The sequence below is a fragment of the Phyllobates terribilis genome, unplaced genomic scaffold (assembly GCF_046119375.1).
Source record: "Phyllobates terribilis strain yellow unplaced genomic scaffold, ASM4611937v1 Scaffold_5__5_contigs__length_657084704, whole genome shotgun sequence".
NCBI classification, from domain to species: domain Eukaryota; kingdom Metazoa; phylum Chordata; class Amphibia; order Anura; family Dendrobatidae; genus Phyllobates; species Phyllobates terribilis.
The window spans coordinates 415,672,324-415,697,982 of NW_027362765.1; the positions used below are offsets into that span (position 1 = coordinate 415,672,324).

The 25,659-nt window shown below is 46.6% G+C and overlaps 1 protein-coding gene across 1 annotated transcript in view; it reads right to left on the reverse strand.

Annotated features, from left to right (window-relative positions):
- LOC141273395 (alpha-2-macroglobulin-like) overlaps positions 1-2,856 on the reverse strand; it is a 257,598-nt gene extending 254,742 nt beyond the window's left edge. The window contains exon 1 of the mRNA XM_073685161.1: positions 2,697-2,856. Within this exon, the coding sequence (XP_073541262.1) occupies positions 2,697-2,764 (68 nt within the window). The 5' untranslated portion in view covers positions 2,765-2,856. The remainder of the gene's footprint in view (positions 1-2,696) is intronic.
- Positions 2,857-25,659: the final 22,803 nt, after the last annotated feature.

Consider the following 25,659-nt stretch of genomic DNA (forward strand, 5'->3'; position numbering starts at 1 on the left):
CCCTGCATGATCACTGCCTAGTAGCACCCCGTTTTGAAAGTATCACAGCTTGTAAACACTTTTTGTAGCCAGCCAAGAGTCTCTCAATTCTTGTTTGAGGGATTTTCATTCATTCTTCCATCGAAAATTCTTCCAGTTCTGTGAGATTCATGGGTCATCTTGCATGCACTGCTATTTTGAGGTCTAGCCACAGATTTTCAATGATGTTTACATCAAGGAACTGTGAGGGCCATTGAAAAAACCTTCAACTTGCACCTTTTGGGGTAATCTATTGTGGATTTTGATGTGTGTTTAGGATCATTATCCATTTATAGAAGCCATCCTCTTTTCAACTTCAGCTTTTTTACAGATGGTGTTATGTTTGCATCAAGAATTTGTTGAAATTCCATTGAATCCATTCTTTCCTCTACCCGTGAAATGTTCCGAGTGCCATTGGCTGTATGATTGATCCACCCTCATGCTTAATGGTTGGCGAGATGTTCTTTTCCTGAAATTCTGTGCCGCTTTTTCTCCACACATAACTTTGATCATTGTGGCCAAAGAGTTCCATTTTAATCTCATCGGTCCACAGGTCTTGTTCCCAAAATGCATCAGGCTTGTTTAGATGTCTTTTTGCATACTTCTGAAGCTGAATTTTATGGTGAGGATGCAGGAGAGGTTTACTTCTGATGACTCTTCCATGAAGGCCATATTTGTGCAGGCGTCTCTGAACACTAGAACAATGTACCACAACTTCAGAGTCTGCTAAATCTTTCTTAAGGTTTTTGCAGTCAAGCGGGGGTTCTGATATGCTCTTTAGCAATCTTGTGAGCAGCTCTCACTGAAATTTTGCTTGGTCTTCAAGATCTTATCTTGACCTCCACTGTTCCTGTTAACTGCCATTTCTAAATTACATTTCGAACTGAGGAAAGGGCAACTTGAAAACTCTTTGCTATCTTCTTATAGCCTTCTCCTGATTTGTGGGCTTCCACCATTTTCATTTTGAGAGTGCTAGGCAGCAGCTTAGAAGAACCCATGGCTGCTTTTTTTTGGCGCAATGTTAGAGGAGGCTGGGTTTTATAAATCTGGAAAATTTGCATCACTTGGCCTTCCCTAACAGGTCAATTAAAGTCTGAAACCTTGGTCAAAGTTTTCGAGCACACAAATCTCCAAGAGTATCCACAGTTTTGCATTGGCCCATTTACCTTTTTGCAATTTTTAAAATGTAAAAAAGGACAATAATTTCTTTTTGCCTAAAATACAATGGAAATGTGTCATCTTTAACTTTAGGGCTTTTAGAGATCATTTCATCTTTAACTTGCTTAACTGTTAACAATAACAGTAATTTTGACCAGTGGTGCCAAACTTTTACATGCCACTGTACATCTGTTACAATACTGTTGCAGCAAGCACACATCAAAGCAGTAGTGAGTATTACCATGTTATAAATAAGCATTACAGTGCATTCATAACTTTATGAACATAATGCTACCTAGCATTAGTGCGAATAAAATAGAAACTGGAATGACAAAGAGCATAATAAGGTCTCATCCCGTTTACAAGGAAAATAGTAAAAAAGGATTTGATCACATGATAGGGTTGTGACAGTCCCAACTCCTGTGTTAGCTTGTTAGGCCACGGCCCCACTATCAGTATTTGGTCAGTATTCTATTAGTATTTTTTCTCAGGAGTGGGAGCCAAAACCAGGTGAGGAGCAATCAGAGAAAAGGTATAATAGAAACAAGTCACCAATTCTGCATTTATCACCCACTCCTGGTTTTGGCTCCTACTCCTGAGAAAAGATACTGACCAAATACTGATCAAATATTGATAATTGGGCCGTGGCCTTAGAAAAAGCTTCTGTAGATCTACCAATGTGGTAAGCTAAAAATTTGTAGGAAAGGTGAATATAAATCCGTGCTGCCAGAGGTCCAATATACGATGAGAGACCAAAATAGTATGGATGCAATTTTTTATTTGTCAACGTGTTTCGAGGTGTTCATACCTCTTTATCAGGACAAATCACACCGATAATTGTGGTCTCTCATCGTATATTGGCCTCTCATTGTAGATTGGAGCACTGGCAGCGCGGATTTATATTCTGTACACTTTTCCTCTTAGTTTGTATTTAGCAATAGTGCACATTTTTGCCAATAAGCAGTAGGGAAAACCCAATATTTTTTATTACTTTGCACATCATAGCATTGCACAATCAAGTAATTTTCATAATAATAAAGCAACTTACTGTAGATAACCAGGTGGTATAGCAACCAAAACAGGGTCAAAGCACCCCAAAGCAAACCAATAAAGGATAAGGCAGTCTTTGACATTCCTTCCAAAACACAAAATTCGGACTCTTGCAACCTAAATACTATCTGGAAGATGGCAATAGTTCCTTTTTGAACCTTCCAACACCTCAATATCAAATTGGAGTCATACAGAGTTACAATAAAAGGACTTATGCACTCCTATGACAATCCTATTCGACAGATTGCACACTACAGTATCTTGTAAAGCGAAGAAATGGACAAATGGTTTTCTGAAATTAAAACATGAGATTTACATATTGAAAATATTTTGTGTAGTTTCAAGGTTTGCCATTCAACAGGTGAAATATATGGCAAATCATTGACAATAAATGAGAAATCTGCCCATTGTGCAGGTGCCCTATCAAGTATCATATTTTTACAATACAAAGTAAAATAAATGTCACTTACAGTTTTGCTTCAAACACCGCTAAAATCTGCAATACGACTAACCCCAAACAGAAGATCCAGTGCCCCATTCTAAAAAGTGAACAGGGCTGTGACTTCTGTGTGTGACCTTTTCAACATTTTATGTTATCTTCACACCCCCAGAGAGTCTTGTAGTTGAACATACACTATGGACATTGTACAGGGACCAGGTACATCAAATATTTGTTAAGCACTGATTGGTCAGCTAATGGCTTTGGAGGAATTTCACATGGATGAAACAAAACATTTTGGTCCTGGCTTTGAATTGTTTAACCCTTTGAGAACAGCATATTAGAATGGCATGCATTACAGTCTTCATGAGATCTCATCTATACTATTATGTTGGACTGTTTAAAGGGAATCTGTCACCAGTTTTTTTCTATGCAATCTGAGATCATTAAATAAAAAATGAAAGTTTTTATAGATAAAAGTATTGCTGTATTGAAAATATGAATATAGTAAACAGTGATACAATACATATGAGAGGACTACAGAGTGTTTAGCAACTAAACTGTACATATGATGTAGCAAATAACAAGTTATGAATTATGGACACAGTTGTCAAAGTACTGCGAGCACAAAGCGCAGAACATATCACACCTATACATGAATTCACTTTGTCATATGTATATGGCAATAATGCTCTTACCCATCATGAGTATGGACTGGTTACTGCTACCAACTTGCTACAGAAGCATGCTATTCCTAAATACATTACGCATATATAGATGTTGCTTCCTCAGGGAGGTGTGGTGTATTAAGACTCCTTCACTTTTTGTATTATGTAATTTGTATTACTATGACTCCTTAGCTTTTTTCTATTATGGTAATAATCCCTCTTACATTCCCCTGAGGAAGCGACATCTATGTAGGTGAAACATACATCGAGGTAGCATGTTTGTGTAGCATTTTGGTAGCAACAACTAGTCCATACTCATGATGGGGAACAGCATTATTACCATACACAGTACCTATGGCTAAGTGAATTTCTATATAGGTGCTGATTCACTAATCATTAAAATGCTCGGGTACTCGTTGTTCGAGTTGAGCAAATGGAAATGCTCGCGTGCTCGGACCGAGTAGCGAGTCCAATGTAAGTCTATGGGAAACTCGAGCATTTTTCTAGCGGCTCCCCCACGGCGGTCTGCAGAGGGCCTAAAAAATTCCCAAATCGATGGGAACAGTGCTCAAATGACATGGGATCAGCATGGGGAAGAGCCCTGGAAGCATTTCGGACGCCCAGGTCACTGTTGTCAAAAATGTTGCCAGAGCTATTTACACCACTTTTATGGACTCACAATAAAACATACAAAAACGAAACCAAAATGGATTTTCCTGGGAAAAAGGTTAAGGAACATCCTTTCCAGGGTAATGACTTGTATATAAGGCAAAATAAATAAACAAAAACAAAAATGCTCCTCCACACTTTGGGTTATGTTCACACGTAGAGTTTTTGATGAGTTTTTGCACTTTTGCATTGCTTTCAACCAAGACAAATGCATTCACTGGAAAATGTCATTTTAACATTTTACAACCTTATCTGGCCATGTGGTGTGTGACACATCATCAGACACATGCATACAGTGATGAAAAGACATGGGAACAGCATGGGAAAGACCCCTGGAAGCATCTCTGACACCCAGGTCACGCCTAAAAGTGTTACCCATCATAAGTGATCCTTGGAGCATGTGAAGATGCCTCCCGCCATGCACCTGTCGTTGCAGACTTACAACAATCACCGTCCACGTCCTTGTCAAAGCGCAGCGTTCAGTTGTCCCTACCCCATTCCATGGAATGCAAGCACAAGTATGCAGCCAGCCACCCACAAGCTGCAATACTATACTGGCAAATTTTTGACCGCTACCTACACTTGAAATGTGGCCTTTTAGGCTCGTGGAGGCAGAAGCTGTCCACAACCTCATGGCGGTGGCCGGGAGTCGATACTCGGACCCCAGCTGCCAGTATTTCTCCCGGTGTCATCTCCGCCTTCCACAAGCAGGGGTCCCACAACATTACCCGTGCCCTCCCCAGTGCACTTAGGTGGGAAGTACCGCCTAACCACAAACACATGGACAGGTGAATGTGGCCAGGGACGGTAAGGAGCCAGTCTACATTAAAAATGCAGCCATAGAGTGTCGGGGAACCTTCCCAAACACATTTCTTAGCCAGGGCTGCTTCTCGGCAGGGTTGTATGGGCACACCAGAGAATCCTGGGCCCTCAGACTCAAATCCTCTGCTGGGCCCAATGTTTTTCAGTCTGACATTGCTTCTCAGTGACAGTTGTATTTCACCACAGCCATATTCTTTAACTTTGTGAAAGGACTGGCATAGAAGGAAACCGTATCTACTCTGTGTGTCACTTCTCCCAGGAAGACCTCTAAAGCAGCTTGTCGCATAAGCAATGGCAGCCGGTCAACATCAGCTCGCACTTGTCGGTGGTGCTTCGACACACAAATATCTTTCTTTGCGTCTTTAATTTCATGACTACAGAGTTGGGCAAAGGCCTGATCTGCAATGCGGTTTGAGAAATAACATGCATAAGCATGTCCAATCCACATTAAAAAAGCAGCCATAAAGTGTCCGGGAACCTTCCCACACCCACACACTTTTCTTAGCCAGGGCTGCTTCTCGGCAAGGTTGGATGGACCCACCAGAGAGCCAGAGACTCCTCCGGTGAACCCTGGCTTCTCCTTCAGGAGAGTTCATAGTGCCGAGGTGAGGCCATGATGATGATAGAGGCCACCATTTGCTTAGTTTTCTGTTACTTGGAATGCAAGCAAAAAGTATGCAGCCAGCCACCCACCCACAGGCCACAATAGTAAACTGCCAGATTTCTGGGCAGCTGCTTGCACTTGAAATGTGGCCTTTCAGGCTCGTGGAGGCGGAAGCTTTTCAAAACCTCATGGCGGCAGCCGGGTGTCCATACTCGGTCCCCAGCCGCTACTATTTCTCCCGGTATCATCTCCGCCTTCCATAAGCAAGGGGCCCTGAACATTACTGCTGGTACTTTTCTGTGGGAATCTGCTTGCCTCCTACCAGCCTGTAATATTTCCAGTGAAGTATGGTACGATGCCATGGTATTAGCACTGCCCCCAGTACCAGTAGCGAAGCCATCCCCTAACTTCCTTCTCAGGAATTCTATTTGGTAGACTGAGTGGCTGCCCAAATAGATTAATTTCTCACAATGGAGCTGAAGATAAAGTGGCAGTAGGTGCAAGTTTCTCCAACCTGTTAGATATCAGAGGGTGAACGGCAGCGCATTGGCTCATTGGTTAGCACTGAAGCCTTGCAGCTCTGGGATCCTGGGTTCAAATCCCAGCAAGCACATCTACAAGGATTTTCTATGTTCTCCCCGTGTTTGCGTGGGTTTCCACCTCAGTTAAAAAGGAGCCATAGAGTGTCCAGGAACCTTCCCACACACTTTTCTTAGCCAGGACTGCTTCTCAGCAGGGTTGGACGGTCCCACCAGAGAATCCTGGGTGGGACCTGGCTCCTCCATCAGGAGAGTTCATGATAGCGCAAACTTTGCAGCAGCTATGGGGCTCTTGGGTGGGTGAGAAAGGTGAGCTCTCAGAATCAAATCCTCTGGTGGGCCAAATGTTTTTCAGTTTGAAACTGCTACTTAGTGGGAGTTGTATTTCACCACAGCCATATTCTTTAGCTCAGTGAAAGAACTGGCATAGAGGGAAACTGAATCTACTCCTGCTGTAATTTCTCAGTCGCCAGGTTCTGCCCATTGTCACACATGACCATGCATGGCTGTATGTTCAGCAGTGAGAGCCACAGATCAGGATGCTGTGTTATAGCTTTCAACAACTCTGCAGCAGTGAACGGTTTGTCACCTAAGCATTAAGCATGTTATCTTCAACACAGCCTATTGCCGCTTGGCCAAGGCAGTGCTGCAGTGCTTTCAGCTTGTGACTAATGTGATCATTTCTGAGATTGAGGCTGAACTGGAGGAGGAGGTGCAGGAGCTGAACAATGTGATTACATTGAGGTTAAATTGGTGAGTCTGGTTTTTATACTAAACAAAGATACTACTGTGTTTTTATTTTATTTATTTTTTCCGTTATTTTGTAAGACAAATGCATTCACAGGTAAAATGTCATTTTAACATATTACAACCTTATCTGGCCATGTGGCGTGTTACACATCATCAGACACAACCTGTTTCATTTATGATGGAGGGACTCTGAAAGTCACAAAGTTTTTTTTTATAGGGTCATCAGGCGGCACTTACTATTCTTAAAGGGCCATCAGTCGGCACTCGCTATTGTTAGAGAGCCATCAGCCAGCTATGCTTTGTTGTTCCCATTATTAACGAGTGGGTCTCCAATACTGTTATTGCATATGCAGTGACTGCAAGGGCTGCCAAAAATTTGTACGCAACCCAATACCCCTTTGAAGACACGTAGAGGACGGTCTCAGTAAAAAAAATGTTCCCATTATAAAGGAGCGGGTCTCCTATAGTAGTAATGCCCATGCTGTGAATGCAAGTGCTGCCAACATTTGGGAAAAACCCCACTAACAATTTAAAGACACATAGAGCTGGGCGGCAGAAATGCCATGTTCCCAATAGAAAGGAGAGGGTCTGCTATACAGTTAAACGGTATGCAGTGAATGCAACGGCTACCAAAAGTTTGGAGGCACTCCAATACGCCTTGCAAATGACGTAGAGATCGGATGGCCTCCTGAAAACAATGTTCCCATTATTAGGAAGTGTGTCTCCCATACTGTTTGCCTATGCACTATGCAACGGCTGCCAAAAATATGGAGGAACTCCAATGCCCCTTGCAAGAGACGTAGATTTGTTGATATGGTACATATGGTGGTGATATGGTGGTGGAGGAGGAGGATGGGGAGAAGGAGGTGGACAAGAGCAAACAGACAAAATCAGGAAGCGTGTACCCATGTCTTGGTGTGAAGACAGAGGTGCATAGGAATAGAATTAGACTTCCCCCAAAAAAAGACACTGTATTTGAGTTTATGTTACACTGATATCATTCGGTGGGGTTGAGAAGTCTGGCCCAATCCAGCCCTTGCTCATTTTTTTAATACAGTCAGCCTTTCAGCATTTTAAGTTGACAGGCAGATGCGCCTATCAGCTATAATTCCACCGGCAGCAGTAAAAACCCGCTCTGACAAAACGATAGCTGCAGGGCAGACCAGGACCTCCAAGGCCTGGAGAGTCAGTTCATGCCATATGTCCAGTTTGAATACCCAATAACTATAAGGCAGAGAGGAATCACAGAGGACGTTGATACGGTTAGCAAGGTACTCCCTCACCATCTTCCGAAACTTTGCACTCTTTGTGAGGGTACCCCGTGCCTCAGGGTCTGTGCGATGGGAGGGTCTGAGAAAAATGTCCCAGAACCTTGACAGTGTTCCCCTGCCTCTGCTGGATTGCAACTGACGCTCTTTCACCTGTAATCCTTGGTTGTCCAATGAACTGTGACCTTTGCCGCCAGAATTTTCTGATGGGAATTTTTTTAATAATTCCACAACAAGGGCCATCTCGTACTGCACCATTTTATTAGGTCTGTCCTGCAAGGGAATAAGAGACAGAAAATTCTCTCTGTAGCATGGGTCTAGAAGCGTCACCAACCAGAAATGACTGTCACTCAAAATTTGGACAACGCAAGGGTAATGGGAAAGGCAGCTTAACATAAACTCAGCCAAGCGTGTCAGACTGCAAAGAGGCAAGACTTCCGTGTACTCACCAAGAGGATGACTGACCATGCTCTCATCCTCATCCTCCTCCTCTTATTCCTCCTCCCTGTTCTCAGGTCACCCATGCTGAACAGACGGTGTGGCACCCCTGCTATGCATTGGTGCCACAGAACCCAGAAGGGTGCATGAATGGATTTCTCCACAAAAGGCCCTCAGTACATCCACACACGCTCACCCCGTTATATTTACCGGACACCGGGTCCACGCCTACAGGGACTCATTATACCCAGTAGGATCAACCGGAATCCCAGGAGGACTACAAGTCCCTGGCAAACCTGAAGCTAGACACACACAGGATCAGGAACCACAAAGGCCCCGACGTCCAAGGAAAGTGGTTACCAAACAGAGGTCCTACTTCAGAGCAACAGGTGAAGTAAAAGCAGGACACATAATCTAGGCTCAGTTGCAGGCTGGCCAGCATACACAGAGACAGACACAGATCAGGAGGCCCTATACCCGCTCCCTGGGGAGAAGTACAAAAGTGCGCACTTCACCTGGGGTACCCTGGACCGTACTTAACAGCTGTACCAGTAAAGGTAACGAAGCAAATTCCCTGTCTCTGTCCGTTACTCCTGCTGCGGCATCGTTCTCTCCCTGCACCACAACGCCCAGCGCAACCTGCCTCGTTTTATACTGCCCTGAGGCCTGCTCCACCTGTGGGGAGCCGAACCATCTACAGCTGCCCTGACACCTGCCTCAGAGGACTGTTGCACCGCTGGTGACCTTCACCAGACACCACAGGTGGCGTCACAAACTTTTCTATTCATTTTATTTCCCCTCTTTGCACTGACCGCCCTGGGTCACGGACCGGGCCAGCCACCGTGATCTCCCCCGGCAACCAGAGGCCCGGCTGCCGAGTACCCCACGGCCCTGGGAGTGCGTCAATGGTATGACAGTTGTGCAGGTAGTACCGTTTATAACGCAGAAAACTAGCTCCTTTTCTTCCTCCTCCTCCTCTTCCTCATTGTCACCCAATCCCTGTTGGGATGAAATGAGGTTGGGTTCTGTGTAATCACTTTGTATGGTTCCTTGCTCCATCTCATCGTGCTCTGCCTGCATTACATCCTCTTTAATTGAGAGCAGAGAGCACTTCAGAAGACAGAGAAGCAGGATGGTGACGCTAATTATAGCGTCATTACCGCTCACCATCTTGGTGGAATCCTCAAAGTTTTGGAGGATGGTATAGATGTCTGACATCCATGTCTACTCCTGAGGTTTTACGTGTGGAGTCTGACATGAATACAGATGACCTTGTTGATGCTGGTAGTCAACAACTGCCCTCTTCTGCTCACAAATCCTTCCCAACATCTGCAATGTAGAGTTCCAACGCGTGGGGACATCGCAGATCAGTCAGTGAGCTGGAAGCTGCAAACGCTGCTGAAGCATGGCAAGGGCGGCGGAAGTTGCAGATGACTTTCTAAAATGGGCACACAAGTGGCGTACTTTGACTAGCAGATCCAGCAGATCTGGGTAGGTTTTGAGAAACCGCTGAACCACGAGGTTAAGCACATGGGCCAGGCATGGTACGTGTGTGAGCTCGCCTCGCCTCAGAGCCGCCACCAGATTCCGGCCATAGTCACACATGACCATACCTGGCTGTAGGGTCAGTGGTGTCAGCCACAGATCTTCCTGCTCTTTCAGAGCTGTCCACAACTCTTCAGAATTGTGTGGTTTGTCACCTAAGCATATTAGCTTCAGCACAGCCTGCTGCTTGGCTGAGGCAGTGTTGCAGTGCTTCCAGCTTGCGACTGATGTGGTAATTTCAGAGATGGATGCTGAAGAGGAGGAGGATGATGTGCAGGAGCTGTAGAATGTGGAGGCTACACTGATTGACCCAGGGCCCGCAATCCTCAGAGTCTGGAGGACGTGTTCCGTCCCAAGGTTCGACTGAGTCCCAGCTTCCGCTATGTTAACCCAGTGTTCCGTCAGCGAGATTTACTATCCCTGCCCACAAGCAATTGTCCACGTGTCAGTGGTTAGGTGGACTTTTCCACTAACTGCATTGTTGAGGGAACGTCTAATATCATGGGACACGTGCTTGTGTAATGCGGGGATGGCACACCGGGAGAAATAGTGGCGGCCGGGGACCGAGTACCGAGGGACGGCCGCCGCCATCAGGTTGCGGAAAGCTTTCGTCTCCTCGAGCCTAAAAGGCAACATTTTGAGCACAAGCATTTGCGAAATGTGTGAATTTAGTAGTGTGGCCTGTGGGGCATTAGCTGTGTATTTACGCTTGCGTTCCAAGGACTGGGGTAGGGACAACTGAACGTTGTGCTGGGACAAGGATGTGGACGTGCTTGCTGATAGTGCTACTTGAGGGTGTGCAATGACAGGTGCAGGGCGGGAGGCATCTTGGCATGCGCCATGGACAGGGGATTGGCATGCACGCACAACAGCGGAAGATACAATGGTGTCACCTGCAAACACTGTTTCTGGACCCTGGGGTTCGGCCCACAAAGTCAGGTGCTTTGCTGCCATGTGCCTGATCATGCTGGTGGTGGTCAGGCTGCTAGTTTTGTTACTCCTGCTGATGCTGGCCTGGCAGGTGGTGCAAATGGCCTTTTTGGGGTTATCTGCAGAGTCTTTAAAAAATAGCCAGACTTGGGAAGACCTAACAGTTGTACTGGCAACTTCCGTCGTGTTGGCGTTATGAGGAACGCTTTCCCGCCTTGTGTCTGTGGCCAACACACTGCTTCTTTATGCCTGTTGGGGTGCTCTGCCTCCCTCCCCCTGTGTGCTGCTGTCCTCGCTCTGTGTGTCCCCTGCCAGATTGGATCAGTTACTATATCATCTACCACCTCGTCTTCCATTTCCGCACCCTGGTCCTCCTCCTGACTTTCTGGAAATTGTGTCTCATCATCATCATCCACCTCTTGCTATAGTAATTGCACTTTACTACCATCGCCTTCGTGTAACCGTGGCTGCTCCAATATTTTGGCACCGCTACACGCGTTCTCCTCTTGACTCGCTTGAAGCTGGCAGGACGAGAGGCCCGAATCTACAAATGGAAAAGTGAACAGCTCTTCTGAGTGTCCAAGTGTGGGATCACTTGTCTCCGGGTGCTCGGCATGGTGGGAGGAAGGAGGATCAGGGTGAGGAATATGCGGTCCAGACTCACGGCTACTGAGACTTGACTGTGTGGAAGACAGGGTGGAGGTGGTGGTGGCCAAGTGACTGGAAGCATTATCTTCTATCCAACCAATAACCTTTTCACACTGCTTTGTGTTCAATAGTGGTGCTCTGCGGTCCCCTAGTAATTGGGACAGGAAAGTCAAGCGACAAGATGTGCGTGTTTGTTGTGGCACAATTTCACCTTGCCCACGGCCACTTCCTTGGTCTCAGCATGCACCATCACGTCCACTTCCCTGTCCCTTGCCACACACCTTGCCCATTTTAAATGGAGGACAATATTTTCCACGTTCACAAGAAATGGCTGATTTTGGAACCCAGTTATATGTGAGATATCTGACAGAGAACCATGAAAATGGAAGCAATGTATGATTTTAGAAGTTTTTTCTGTGATATGTCTGACAGAGAATCACGGCTTTAAATTGTAGGCCTATAATTTACTAATATTATTCTACATGGAGACCTACTGTGAATAGCTTCACTGACACACTGCAACGGAATGAAAATGGAAAAACTGTATGATTTTAGAAGTCTTTTCGGTGATATGTCTGAGCGAGAACTACGGCTTTAAATTGTAAGCCTGCAATTTACTAATATTATTCTACAAGGAGAACTAGTGTGAATAGCTTCACCGACACACTGCAACGGAATGGAAAAGGAGGCCAATATTTTCCACGTTCAGTTCAAATTTCTGGATTTTTATCGCTGTAATATGGAACAGATCTGGCTTTATTCTGCAGTGAGCAGAAAAATTGTGTACTCTGGAATGCTTTTTAAACAAATAACCAGGATTAAGATAAAAAAAAAATTGCCCTGGCCTCTGATATCTGGGGCTATGTCTAGAAATATCTGTAATTATTACAGCAGCAGCAATGACGTTCAATGGACCCTCTCGTGCTGTATTATACACTGCAGTCTGCCACATATACTGCCTGCCTGCCTAGTACTGATTATATGCAGCTGGATTAGTCCTCAGAAGGACTGTTAGTTCAGATGAATATAGATATATGCTGTGGAATACCTATACTAACTAAAAACAAGCAAATCTCTCCCTGAAGTAACAGCAGCTCTCCCTACTCTGCCTGTTTCCTGAGTAGACTGTGATGAGTATGGCGGCGCCTGGTCTTATATACACCTGATTATGCTGTGTGGCCAGCCAAGCACTGTAATGCCCACAATCAACATGGCTACGGAATTACAGTGCATGGCAGGCAATCCCTGCATGTTCATTGGCTCTCTAAAGAGCACCAAACATGCAGGGAGGGGACCCGAGTTTCCGCCCGAGCAACCCGGAAATACTCGCTCATCACTAGTCCTGATATGTTCTGTATTTTGTGCTCTCAGTATTTTGACCACGGTGTTCATTATTCATGACTTGTATGCTTTGTGCATTCATATCAATGTGCCTATTATACCTAACCTTACTACATCATATGTACTGTTTAGTTGCTAAACACTTTTTTTGCAGTAGTCTCATATGTATTGAATTACTCTGTTTACGATTAGAGATGAGTGGTGTTCGAATCGAACTCTTCGCCAATCTCAAATTCGAGCTGTTTTGGGCGGTGTTCGAGCCGTTCGACGAACCCGAACGATTTGAAAAAAATCCGGCTGTTCGAGGCTATGTTCGATAACTGTTCGTGCACCCAAATCGTAACTGGATTTTTTCACAGTAATGCTGATAATCAAAGTTAATACACAGTTTGAGTGTACAGCGGGGCGGTGGGAGGGGCATGGGATGGATCTCTGCAGAAATAATGAAGATCTCCATTTTTTTTTTCTCTTTCCCGCATTTACAGTGGGGAGGTGCAGTCTGTCAGCCTATCAGCAGCGCACACACGGAGCGAAGTGCTTTTTTTCACACAAGCAAGGGCATGTGTCATTGGCTGTGTATGTCACATGTCCTTGCCCTATAAGACCCAGCCATTTTCCCCATCGCCACCATTTTCTCACTGCTGCAGCTGAGTGTTAGACAGCACTGCTGCTGCTGTTAGCGCTATATTGTGTAACTGAATTGCAAGCGAATTTTCTCTTAAATAAACAGAAAGGTTTAGGGAGTATGGACTAGTTTGTAATTGCAGCCCTTTTGAGGACTAGGTTACAGCAGTTCCTAGCACTTTTAGCAGGCAGGTCTGTGCTCTTAAATCGACAGATAGGTTACGAGTAGTGACTAGTTGTAATTCCAGCCCTTTTGAGGGCTAGGTTACATCAGTTCCTATCACTTTTTGCCAGGCAGGTCTGTTTTAGTGCTGTGCAAGTGTTTTTCACAGCATTTGGCTAAATCTAGCTAAGCAAATCCTTTTGGGCCTCTTGCAGTGTGTGTTAGTCAGTGGAGTAGCCTATCTGTGTTGCAAGCTACACCACCTGTGTATGTAATACAATTTTTTTACTGCACCTAGCCAAGTAAAACCTTTTGGGCCTGTAGCAGTGTGTGGTACTCAATCTATTAGGCCATCTATACCAAGCTCCACCAGCTTTGAAATTAATAATAATTTTTAGCTGCATCTTGCCTGTAAAATAATTTTGGGCATATTAGCAGTGTGTGGTACTCATTCTATTAGGCCATCTATACTAAGCTCCACCAGCTTTGAAATTAATAATAATTTTTAGCTGCATCTTGCCTGTAAAATAATTGTGGGCATATTAGCAGTGTGTGGTACTCATTCTATTAGGCCATCTATACTAAGCTCCACCAGCTTTCAAATTACTAATAATTTTTAGCTGCATCTTGCCTGGAAAATAATTTTGGCCATAGTAGCAGTGTGTGGTACTCATTGTATTAGGCCATCTATACCAAGCTCCACCAGCTTTGAAATTAATAATAATTTTTTGCTGCATCTTGCCTGTAAAATAATTTTGGGCATATTAACAGTGTGTGGTACTCATTCTATTAGGCCATCTATACTAAGCTCCACCAGCTTTCAAATTACTAACAATTTTTAGCTGCATCTTGCCTGGAAAATAATTTTGGTCATAGTAGCAGTGTGTGGTACTCATTGTATTAGGCCATCTATACCAAGCTCCACCAGCTTTGAAATTAATAATAATTTTTAGCTGCATCTTGCCTGGAAAATAATTTTGGGCATATTAGCAGTGTGTGGTACTCATTCTGTTAGGCCATCTATACTAAGCTCCACCAGCTTTCAAATTACTAATAATTTTTAGCTGCATCTTGCCTGGAAAATAATTTTGGGCATAGTAGCAGTGTGTGGTACTCATTGTGTTAGGCCATCTATACCAAGCTCCACCAGCTTTGAAATTAATAATAATTTTTAGCTGGATCTAGGCCGGAAAATAATTTTTCGACCCAATAGTGGTAGCAATAGAAATATGGGGCGCGCGCCTGGCTAACAAAAATATACGGTTCATAACAAATAACACCAGCCTAGCGCACTGCATTAATAAGATGGCATCATTGTCTCTTCCAGTGCTAGCCTACTATGCCGGCTAGCATTCCTGTGCCTAAAACACAATGTATGGGTCCACGCTAGCCACGATGTTGAGGGGTCTAAAGCTGCTGCTAACAATTTATCAAAATTCAATTGGCAGATTTTCACAGAGCTCCTCCCCAACGCCCACCCACCAGGCAGCAGTTGCCCACCCTCCCTATGGGATCTAGTGGCGAATAGTTGATGCCATTAATCAGAGCGTCAGTTGCCCCGTCGACGTGGCAAGCATACGCTAAGGCATGGGAAGAGTGGACACGACTAGTAGCAGGCAGACGGGTTGACCAATGTGAACAAGCCAGATTACAAGTCACCATAAAATTTCTCCAAAAGGTAATGATGAGGGGCATATCAGGGGCGTCAGCGCAGCAGTGTCTGACCGGAGTAGCATTTCACTTCCAACTACTGAATTGGGGAGATGTGACAAAGAGATTCATCATCAGACAATCCATAAAAGGGTGGAAAAGGGGTCAGCCAAGTCAGGAGTGTAGACGTCCCGTCCCGTGTCACTAAAACTGATTTCTCACATCAAATACCTAACACCATTAACATGACAGTCACAATTTGAAGCAACACTACTGTCTACTGCATTTGCGATCGCCTTCTTCAGGGCGCTATGCATAAGCGAATTAGTCCCTCAATCCAAAATTACCACCAGTGGAGGCTTATTACACCAGGACGTAGTCATAGCCAATAATGCAATACGTCTATGCATCCGCCAATCGAAAACGGTTCCAGCGGGCAGGGGCACTTGGGTACTTCTACAACCCACAAACGGTATCAATAGTAAAACCATATATACAGTGCTGGCCAAAAGTATTGGCACCCCTGTGATTCTGTCAGATAATACTCAGTTTCTTCCTGAAAATGATTGCAATCACAAATTATTTGGTATTATTCTCTTCATTTAATTTGTCTTCAATGAAAAAAAAACAAAAAGAATTGTCCTAAAGCCAAATTGGATATAATTCCACACCAAACCTAAAAAAGGGGGTGGACAAAAGTATTGGCACTGTTTGAAAAATCATGTGATGCTTCTCTAATTCGTGTAATTAACAGCACCTGTAACTTACCTGTGGCACCTAACAGGTGTTGGCAATAACTAAATCACACTTGCAGCCAGTTAACATGGATTAAAGTTGACTCAACCTCTGTCCTGTGTCCTTGTGTGTACCACATTGAGCATGGAGAAAAGAAAGAAGACCAAAGAACTGTCTGAGGACTTGAGAAACCAAATTGTGAGGAAGCATGAGCAATCTCAAGGCTACAAGTCCATCTCCAAAGACCTGAATGTTCCTGAGTCTTCCGTGCGCAGTGTCATCAAGAAGTTTAAAGCCCATGGCACTGTGGCTAACCTCCCTAGATGTGGACGGAAAAGAAAAATTGACGAGAGATTTCAACGCAAGATTGTGCGGATGGTGGATAAAGAACCTCGACTAACATCCAAACAAGTTCAAGCTGCCCTGCAGTCCGAGGGTACAACAGTGTCAACCCATACTATCCGTTGGCGTCTGAATGAAAAGGGACTGTATGGTAGGATACCCAGGAAGACCCCACTTCTTACCCCGAGACATAAAAAAGCCAGGCTGGAGTTTGCCAAAACTTACCTGAGAAAGCCTAAAACGTTTTGGAAGAATGTTCTCTGGTCAGATCAGACAAAAGTGGAGCTTTTTGGGAAAAAGCATCAACATAGAGTGTACAGAAAAAAAAAAGAGGCATTCAAAGAAAAGAACACGGTCCCTACAGTCAAACATGGTGGAGGTTCCCTGATGTTTTGGGGTTGCTTTGCTGCCTCTGGCACTGGACTGCTTGACCATGTGCATGGCATTATGAAGTCTGAAGACTACCAACAAATTTTGCAGCATAATGTAGGGCCCAGTGTGAGAAAGCTGGGTCTCCCTCAGAGGTCATGGGTCTTCCAGCAGGACAATGACCCAAAACACACTTCCAAAAGCACTATAAAATGGTTTGAGAGAAAGCACTGGAGACTTCTAAGGTGGCCAGCAATGAGTCCAGACCTGAATCCCAAAGAACACCTGTGGAGAGATCTCAAAATGTCAGTTTGGAGAAGGCACCCTTCAAATATCAGGGACCTGGAGCAGTTTGCCAAAGAAGAATGGTCTACAATTCCAGCAGAGCATTGTAAGAAACTCATTGATGGTTACCGGAAGCGGTTGTTCGCAGTTATTTTGGCTAGAGGTTGTGCACCCAAGTATTAGGCTGAGGGTGCCAATACTTTTGTCCGGCCCTTTTTTGGAGTTTTGTGTGAAATGATCAATGATTTGATTTTTGCTTCGTTCTCTTTTGTGTTTTTTCCTTGCAAGCAAATTAAATGAAGAGAATGATACCAAAGAATTTGTGATTGCAATCATTTTCAGGAAGAAACTGAGTATTATCTGACAGAATTGCAGGGGTGCCAATACTTTTGGCCAGCACTGTAACCATCAGATCACAAAGTAATTTCTTCCTATCACACATTGATGGAATGCCATTATCAAGATACCAGTTCCAAGTTATATTTAATAAATGCATAACATCGGAAGGGAACCACCCCAAAGATTATGGGACACACTCATTCCGCATAGGCGCGGCCACGGAAGCAGTAAGAGCAGAACTGTCAGAAACGGAAGTTCAGATGATAGGGAGATGGCGATCCACGTGTTTGGCGAGATACATAAGACCGGACTTGTTATCCTAATGTGGTTTGTTTCTTTTACAGGTGACGCTAAGCCAACAGTGTGGGTGATAGGCCACTTGTATATATATTGGGCAAAAAAAAGGGCGAAAGTCCGCCCAGGCGGGAGGAAATTAGAGTTTCATAACACATATTTCAACTGGAAAGGTATTAGAGGCCTGCTATGGCCACAGGTACTAATGGAGGTAATCAAGGTAGGGAGAGAGGCAAGAGGTCCGGTCATCTTAGTTATACAGGCCGGGGGAAACGACCTAGGTCATCACAAGAGCGCATAACTAATGGCAATAATGAAACTAGACACTGAGCGCTTCAGAGAATTTTTCACAAAACTAACTATAGTATGGTCAGAGATTGTGCCAATAGTGGTATGGCAAGGTGCGCGAGACATCAGGGCCATCGAACGGACAAGGCGGGTAATAAATATTCGGATGGCAAAATTTAGAAGAGACAGAGGCGGTGTAGTGATACAACACCGACAACTGAAAGGAGATAAAGCAGGCCTCATACGGCCCGACGGTGTTCACTTAATGGATATTGGACTGGACATATTCCTGTCAGGACTCCAGGACGGAGTGGAACAAGCGTTAAGAATGATGGATGGGGGTCAGAGTCCTGCATACGAGTACGCAGGATCCTCCGTGGCCTGGAAATAGAAAAGACATGTTGGAGAGTTACACTTGTTGGCCAACTTGCTGGTGTGGAGACCCAGGGCGTGCAGCAAGCTGAATTATTTTAGAAATAAAATGCCTTTCTAATGGAATGAGTATAAAGAGTTAATAAAGCTGTGACCGATCCTCACCCATCCAGTTGTAAGAGTTACATTATTGTATTGTCAAGGAAAGGGGGGCGGTAGGGGGGCTGAGTGTCTGGGTTTGGTTGGGGGTCCCCACAGACTGCCTAGGCTAGATGCATTTAAAAATTCTTATTAGATACACAGGCGGTGCAGCTTGCTTCGCAGCTGGGCTACTACGCCCAAAGTATTGCATAGGCTAGATGCAGTTAAAAATTCTACGCTGACTAGCAGACACTGAAGCTTTGGAGCAGACCTCTGAGTAAACAGCTCTTCAGACTCAACCATCTGTGTTACCCAAAGCCATAGTGTATGTAGTTTCTTACAGTTAAAAGGGGGGGGGAGCGACCCAACCCACCTGAAATTGACGATGCCAACGTCACGTAAGACACAGCAAGGGGACTCCAAAAAGAGTCTCCATTTTTTCCCAAAATTGTGGCACAGACACCACTTAACCCTAGAACGCATACCTGGGGCCTCGCAGGCCCGCCCTGTTAATTGTTTTCTATTTTCTGCAAGATTACTTTAGTTAGAATTTTGAAACTCTAGGTATTATTCATGTACATAGTTGTTTGTCATTTGACTTTGAGTTATTCTATGTTATTTGCACACGGGCCTAAAAGGCCCCAGGCATGTGAAAGTGTAGATTTTTATGGTCATGCGTTCTAGGGTTAAGTGGCATCAATTGCCCCACAGTTGCTTAAAACGGTTGGTGAGGTGATTTTACCAAATCCTCAAGCTTTTAGTCTCCCCAGGATGACACAGGGGTAGAAAAATCCTTGCGAATCCATGATTTGTTCATCTTTATGAACGTGAGTCTGTCTATATTCTCAGTGGACAGCCGCGTGCGCTTATCTGTCAGCACACCACCAGCAGCGCTGAACACACGTTCAGAGAGAACGCTGGCTGCGGGGCATGACAAGATCTCCAAGGCATAAGTGTCGAGCTCTGGCCATTTATCCAGATTGTAAGCCCAAAATGAGCAAGGGTCCAGTGACACAGTCATGGCTTCGATGGAGATACTCCTGTACCATCCTCTCTAGGCTTTGACTATGTGTCAGACTTCTTGTCTCCTGTGGCCTTGCAAAGGATGGTCTAAAAAAGTGGTGAAATGATTCCACAAAATTGCTGTTACCAGCAGATACTGTGTTACTGTTACGGTTTGAGCGATGAAGACTCGACAGTCCCACGGTTTGTAAGTTAGAACTGTGAGATTCACTATGTGCACCACTGGTGTTTTGTGGAAAAGCACATGTAAGATTCTGCAACAGCCTCTGCTGATACTCCTGCATGCGTGAATACCTTTCTATGGCAGGAATTATTTTGGCAAATTTACTTTTGTACCGGGGATCTAAGAGTGTGGCAACCCAGTAGTCGGGATTACTTCGAATTCTGACAATCCAAGGGTCATGTTGCAGGTAGTGCAGCAAGAAGGCACTCATGTGTCTTGCGCATCCAGGAGGACCAAGTCCTTGTTGTGTTGGTAGCGAGGTAAGAATCATGCTTCCTTCCTCTGCCCTCTCCCCCCCAACCTCACACAACAGAAATGTGATCAAGGTCTCACTCATCTGATGAGTCTTACATGCCCATCGCCAGTTCGTCCTCCACTTCTTCCTCGGCTCCTGCACCTTCCTCAACAGTTTGGCTGCTACCATGCGCCCTGGTTAATCCCTCTCCCCCACCCTCCCATGCCTGCCGCCTTGGTGCTGCCGACCGTCTGGACCTTGGAAATGTTATCCCTTCCGCATACGACTCCTCCTCTACTTCCTCCACCTCCTGTTGTCCCACCACCTGACTCTGAAATCTGTTTAACGTGTGCTCCAGCATGTTAATCACCGGAATAGTCATGCTGATAATGGCATCGTCAGCACTAAACATCTTCATCGTCAGATTGCACCTAAGGGAGAGCACAGTCCCAGGTCCCTAGCTGGCGGGAGGGTCCTATGTAGTGGGTGTGGGTGGATAAAGCAGCTTAGGGGAGCACATGACAGGGAGAGTATAAATAGGAAGCCATCTTAGAAAGAGCAAGCCAGTCAGAGGAGGAGAAGTGACAGGAGCAGAGACTCTGCATGAGCTCTGCTCCGGAGGCGGGCCTAGCCTGGGAGGCCCAGGACTGAAGGAGAGAAGAGAGGAGTGGGAGCAGGAAGGCTCCAGGAACCGAAGGGACCCTAGGGATACGGGCCGTGCAGAAGGCCACCCGTATGCCCGCTGCTACCAGGAGGTAGAGGGGTCAGGCCAGATAAGGGGAACCAGTCCCTCAACTAGCGGAGAAACAGCAAGGCTGAACTAGAAACCGGAGGCTGCAGCATTTCATGTACTGCAGGCCAAAGTCCACACCAGTCTCACTAAGAAGGTAGCCACATAGGACCCAGGGGACGGAACACACGTCGCCTGCCAAGGCCCGAGGATACTGGATAGAAGTGTCACTGGGTGTGAGGTGCAGGGAGAAGGCCAGAGAAAGGACACACAGAAGGGGGTCCTGCTAAGTACTCCGGAGCTATCTGGGGGTGCACTGAGCCCCTCACTGAGTACGCACAGCACGACGGGGGAAATTGCTCTGGTACCTGTAATCTGGACTGCAACAACTGTGAGTAAAGATCTTGGGACTGCATCACACGGACTCTTTGTTCATTACTGACTCCCTGCACTACAACCACCATCATCCACCCACACTGCCCTGAAGCTACTCTCTTCCTGTGGGGAGTAATAATACCATTGCTGCAAAACCACCAGCTTCAGAGGACCGTTCTGCAGCGGTGGCCCCTTAGGCCACACTCCACAGCTGGCATAGTCAGACATTATAAAACCCATATATACAAATTACCCTTGGATTGACCGCCCTGGGTCACGGACCGGGTCACCACCACAGTGACTACAACCCCCAGCGTCTACCGGCCCGGCTCCCGGTACCCCACGGCCCAGGGGGCGCGTCAACCTCATAGGTCCCTGATCTGAGACCACTACCACAGCGTGATTTGCCCCACCTCTGGATCTTGTTGGCCCAGGCTATACATCAGAACGTATTGCACCAGGGCTTGTCGGTGCTGCCACAGTCGCTGCAACATGTGCAGAGTTGAATTCCACCGTGTCAGCACATCGCATTTCAGCCGGTGAACTGGCAGGCCCAATGACTTCTGTAGAGATGTAAGTCGTTGAGCTGCGGGATGCGAACGGCGGAATTGAGCACACAGCGACCGTGCCCTCTACAGAAGGCCATCTAGTCCGGGATAGTGGGCTAAAAATTGCTGGACAACCAGGTTCAACACGTGAGCCATACAAGGCACGTGTGTGACATTGCCCAGGTGAAAGGCCGCACCCAGGTTTGCAGCATTGTCGCACACGGCCTTCCCTGGTTGCAGGTCCAGTGGAGACAACCATTCATGAAACTGGGTCTCCAGAGCTGACCACAACTCCTCAGCTGTGTGACTCACATTTCCCAGACATTTCAAAGTAAACACCGCCTGATGCCGTTGAGCCCTGCTGCCAGCATAGTAATGAGGTATGCAAGATTCCTTCTGCGCAGTTAGAAAGAGTGTGGCACTACCAGACAGGCTTTGGGTGTAGGTGGAGGACCGAGAGGAGGTTGAGGAGGCAGAAGCAGTGGAGGAAGTTCTAGATAAAGAGGATTGATGTGCAAATTATGGGGACGGCAAGACTTGGACAGCAGCCCCTTGTCCTGCTGTCACCATAGTTACCCAGTGCCCAGTCAGCGACATGTAACGCCCCTGTCCATGCCTACTCGTCCAAGTGTCTGTGGTGAAATGCACCCTGTCACTCACAGAGTTTCTCAAAGAAGCGGTGATGTTGTGTGCGACATGCTGGTGGAGCGCAGGCACACCTTTCTTTGAGAAGTAGTGCCGACTGGGCATCTGGTACTGGAGCACTGAGACGGACATAAGGTCTCGAAAATTCTCTGTGTCCACCAGGCGGAAAGGCAGCATTTCTGTAGCCAAGAGCTTGCAGATGGTGAAATTCAACCTCTTAGCTTTGTCATGGCTAGGAGGAAATGGTCTTTTACTTGTCCACATCTGAGGAACCGAGGGCTGGCTGTTGTGCTTAGACGGGGTTGAGTAGGGTGTCCCCGGCAAACTGCCGGTCTGTGAGGAAGATGCAGGCGGAAAAGTTAGGTTGCCTTGTACCAAAGGTGGTGCTCTCGATGTCGGAGAGCGCTCAACACCAGCTGGTTTTTCTACTTCCAAATGAAATGATGACCTGCCAATCACACTGGCTGTTGCGGGTAAAGAGGTGGCAGGTCTGCGTCCAAAAACATGTGTGACTGCTGTCCCCCCAGTCACAGAGGATGATGAGGCAGCGGATGCACAAGATGGGGTAGACGGTGGTTGGCCCGGCCCGCTAGGCCGCATTGTAGCACAGTGAGCTTCCCACTGCAACTTATGCTTGATATCTATGTGATGGTTCATGCATGAAGTACTCAAACTATGGATTTTTTGGCCTCTACTTAGCTTTTGGTGACAAATATTACAGATAACACGAGTTGGGTCATCGATCTGAAAAAATGCCCAGGCTATGCAAGGCTTAGAGCCCATGCGACCTGAAGAGCCACTACGACTTGTGGTCAGAGGCAGAGTTGTGGTTGAGGATGCAGTTGTTGACGTGCAACCTAACCTCGTCGTCAATAGCATCTGTGATGCCCAGCTGTGCTTGGTATCACAGATCCTAGAAGAGTGCATTGATGGAATCCTCCACAAGAGGTCCCCATAAAATTCACACATCTCCACCTTCCACCTCAGACCAGCAGAGGGAGCCCATTAGGGATATAAATAGGGAAGGTGGAGCTAGGTAGTTCAGTTCCTCTGAAGAGTTCCTGCAGTAGAGAAGCCTAAGAGAGGTCAGTCTGCAGTGGAGCTCAGTCTAGTCTAGAGAACTCAGTTAATAGTTCAGCAGTGGAGCACGAGGCTCCTGCTAGCTAGATTCAGGGAGCCCAGTTGGAGCTTAAGATGTGCCGGCGCCATAAGATCGGTGAAGCGCAGCAAGCTGCCGTGAGTGTGTATAGCCTACTGAGGGCCCGAGTAGGCCGAAGGCTAGTGGAGAGTTAGTACATAGGGGGCAGAGGAGCTTAACCAGCACACCCCGAAGCATTTACCAGACACCGGATCCGAGCTTACCGGGATCTCTATGACCCAGTAAGGCATAACCGGAATCCCTGGAGAACTAAAAGTCCCAGGATCGCTAAGGTGCTGAGCGTAACAGAGCCAGGAGACGCTTAGGCGCCGCATACTTGGAGCGTGAACTCCAAGACAAGGCTCTACCACAAGGTCAGCCAGCGCAGGACAGAGACAAAGTTAGGACTAGCTCCAGGCAGGTCAGAAACTTACTACGCAGAGGCAAGAAACAGGAGGAACTACACCCGCTCATTGGGGAGGATCATGATATGCACACTTCACCCTACAGTGCTCCGGGATGTGCCTGAATTTCCACCAGTAAAAGGTACTGAAGTGACTACCGTGTCCGTTCCCGTTCTTGCTCTGACCCAGCTGGGTCTCGCCTGTCCTGCATTCCCCCTGCAAACGTTTTTCTGAGGCCTATCTCCACCTGTAGGGAGCTATACCATCGAGCTGCCTTATCACCGGCCTCAGTGGACTGCTGCAGCGCTGGTGCTTCTCACCAGATACCACAGGTGGCATCATGAACTCTTATAAAATTAACAATTATCCACCCTTTTAAAGAGTGACCCCAGTGTACGGGCCCGGGAACCGACCACAGCGACATCCCCAATGCCAGGCAAAGGCCCGGGTACCGAGTCATCCCCATCCCCTGGGCTAGTCACATCCTCCTCCACCTCCTCTGCTGACCACATCGACTGGCTGACTGTGAGTTGACAGTAAGTGGGATCTCCAACCTCGTCATCATCACCCTGTGTGTTCTCACACCCGTCGTCCTCAGAGCCAGCCTCTTCCTGCCCTGACCGAAAAGTCAAGTTGTCACTCCAATCAGGTATTTGAGTCTCATCATAGTCTTCATCATTGTCTCCATCAACAGGAGTTACAGTTTGGGAACGAGGGTCTACATTATGCTCAGAATCTTCTTCATCTGGTCCTGGATCCGACTCATAAAGATTCTGGGCATCAGTGCAGATCATTTCCTCGTCTGGATTAACAGAAGCTCTGGAGCAGACCTCCGTTTCCCAGGCAATAGTATGAGTAAACAGCTGTGCAGACTCAACCATCTGTGTTACCCCATACTCAGACGGGCAGCTGGAGACTTGGGAGCTGTGAGGAAGCAAGTGCGATTGGCGTGACACCTCTGAGGACTGGAGTATTTGTGATGTTGAAGTTGAGGTGGAGGAGAGCCCACTTTAAGGAGCACTTGATATCCGTTGAAGCACCTGCTGTTTTTGTGCCTCATCTGGAATTTGTAGCGATGGGCGTGTCCGTAAGAAAGGGATCGTATCACATTGTTCACGAAAAGAAGTAGACATCTTAGTTTGGCTGGAAGATGGTCTTTCTTCTGCAGATGTTACTCCCCCCCACCGCGGGGGGAGTCGACCCACCAGCGGACAGGCACCAGTATTGGGAGAGGGGGGCTGGCCGTCAGGGTCCACCGCGGCTCTGGCACAAAACGGGCGACACGGAGGTCACACGGGCAGAAACGGACTGGCCATGTCGGCTTCGCACTCCAGCGTAGTCCCTCTGCCCGCTCGCGCCCGTAACCTCAAAGGGATGCGCAAGCGGCTTTTCTTCCCAGGGCTGTTCCCCGCCCAGCAGGAACGTGGGGGAGCTCAGGTCGGCCTTCCATTGTACTCCCTTACCTCCCTCGCCTTCTTTCCTTCTTCCGTTCTCCATCTAACCCCTCGGCTCTATGGTGTCCGCTCTCCCTCCAGCTCTCTCCTTCTCACAGGTGGACTACCGCGTGTATTCACACTGTGGCGAATCTTTTGGGCCCAGGCATAAGAAGTTGTCGAGGTAATGGATAATATGTGCCCCCTTAGAAACGTCCATTACAACCCATTCGAGGAAGCAACTAAACGCCTCAAATAGTGAGCAGGATCTGGAGCACACCATGGGCAAACAGTGATCTATATAGTATGCTCATTCCCAGAAGCAGCCCCATAGGTGGACACTATTTGGAGGCACAGGAAGTAAGTAACCGGAACCCCGCATCAATGTCTGTGTTAGCCATTAGGGTGACCCTTCC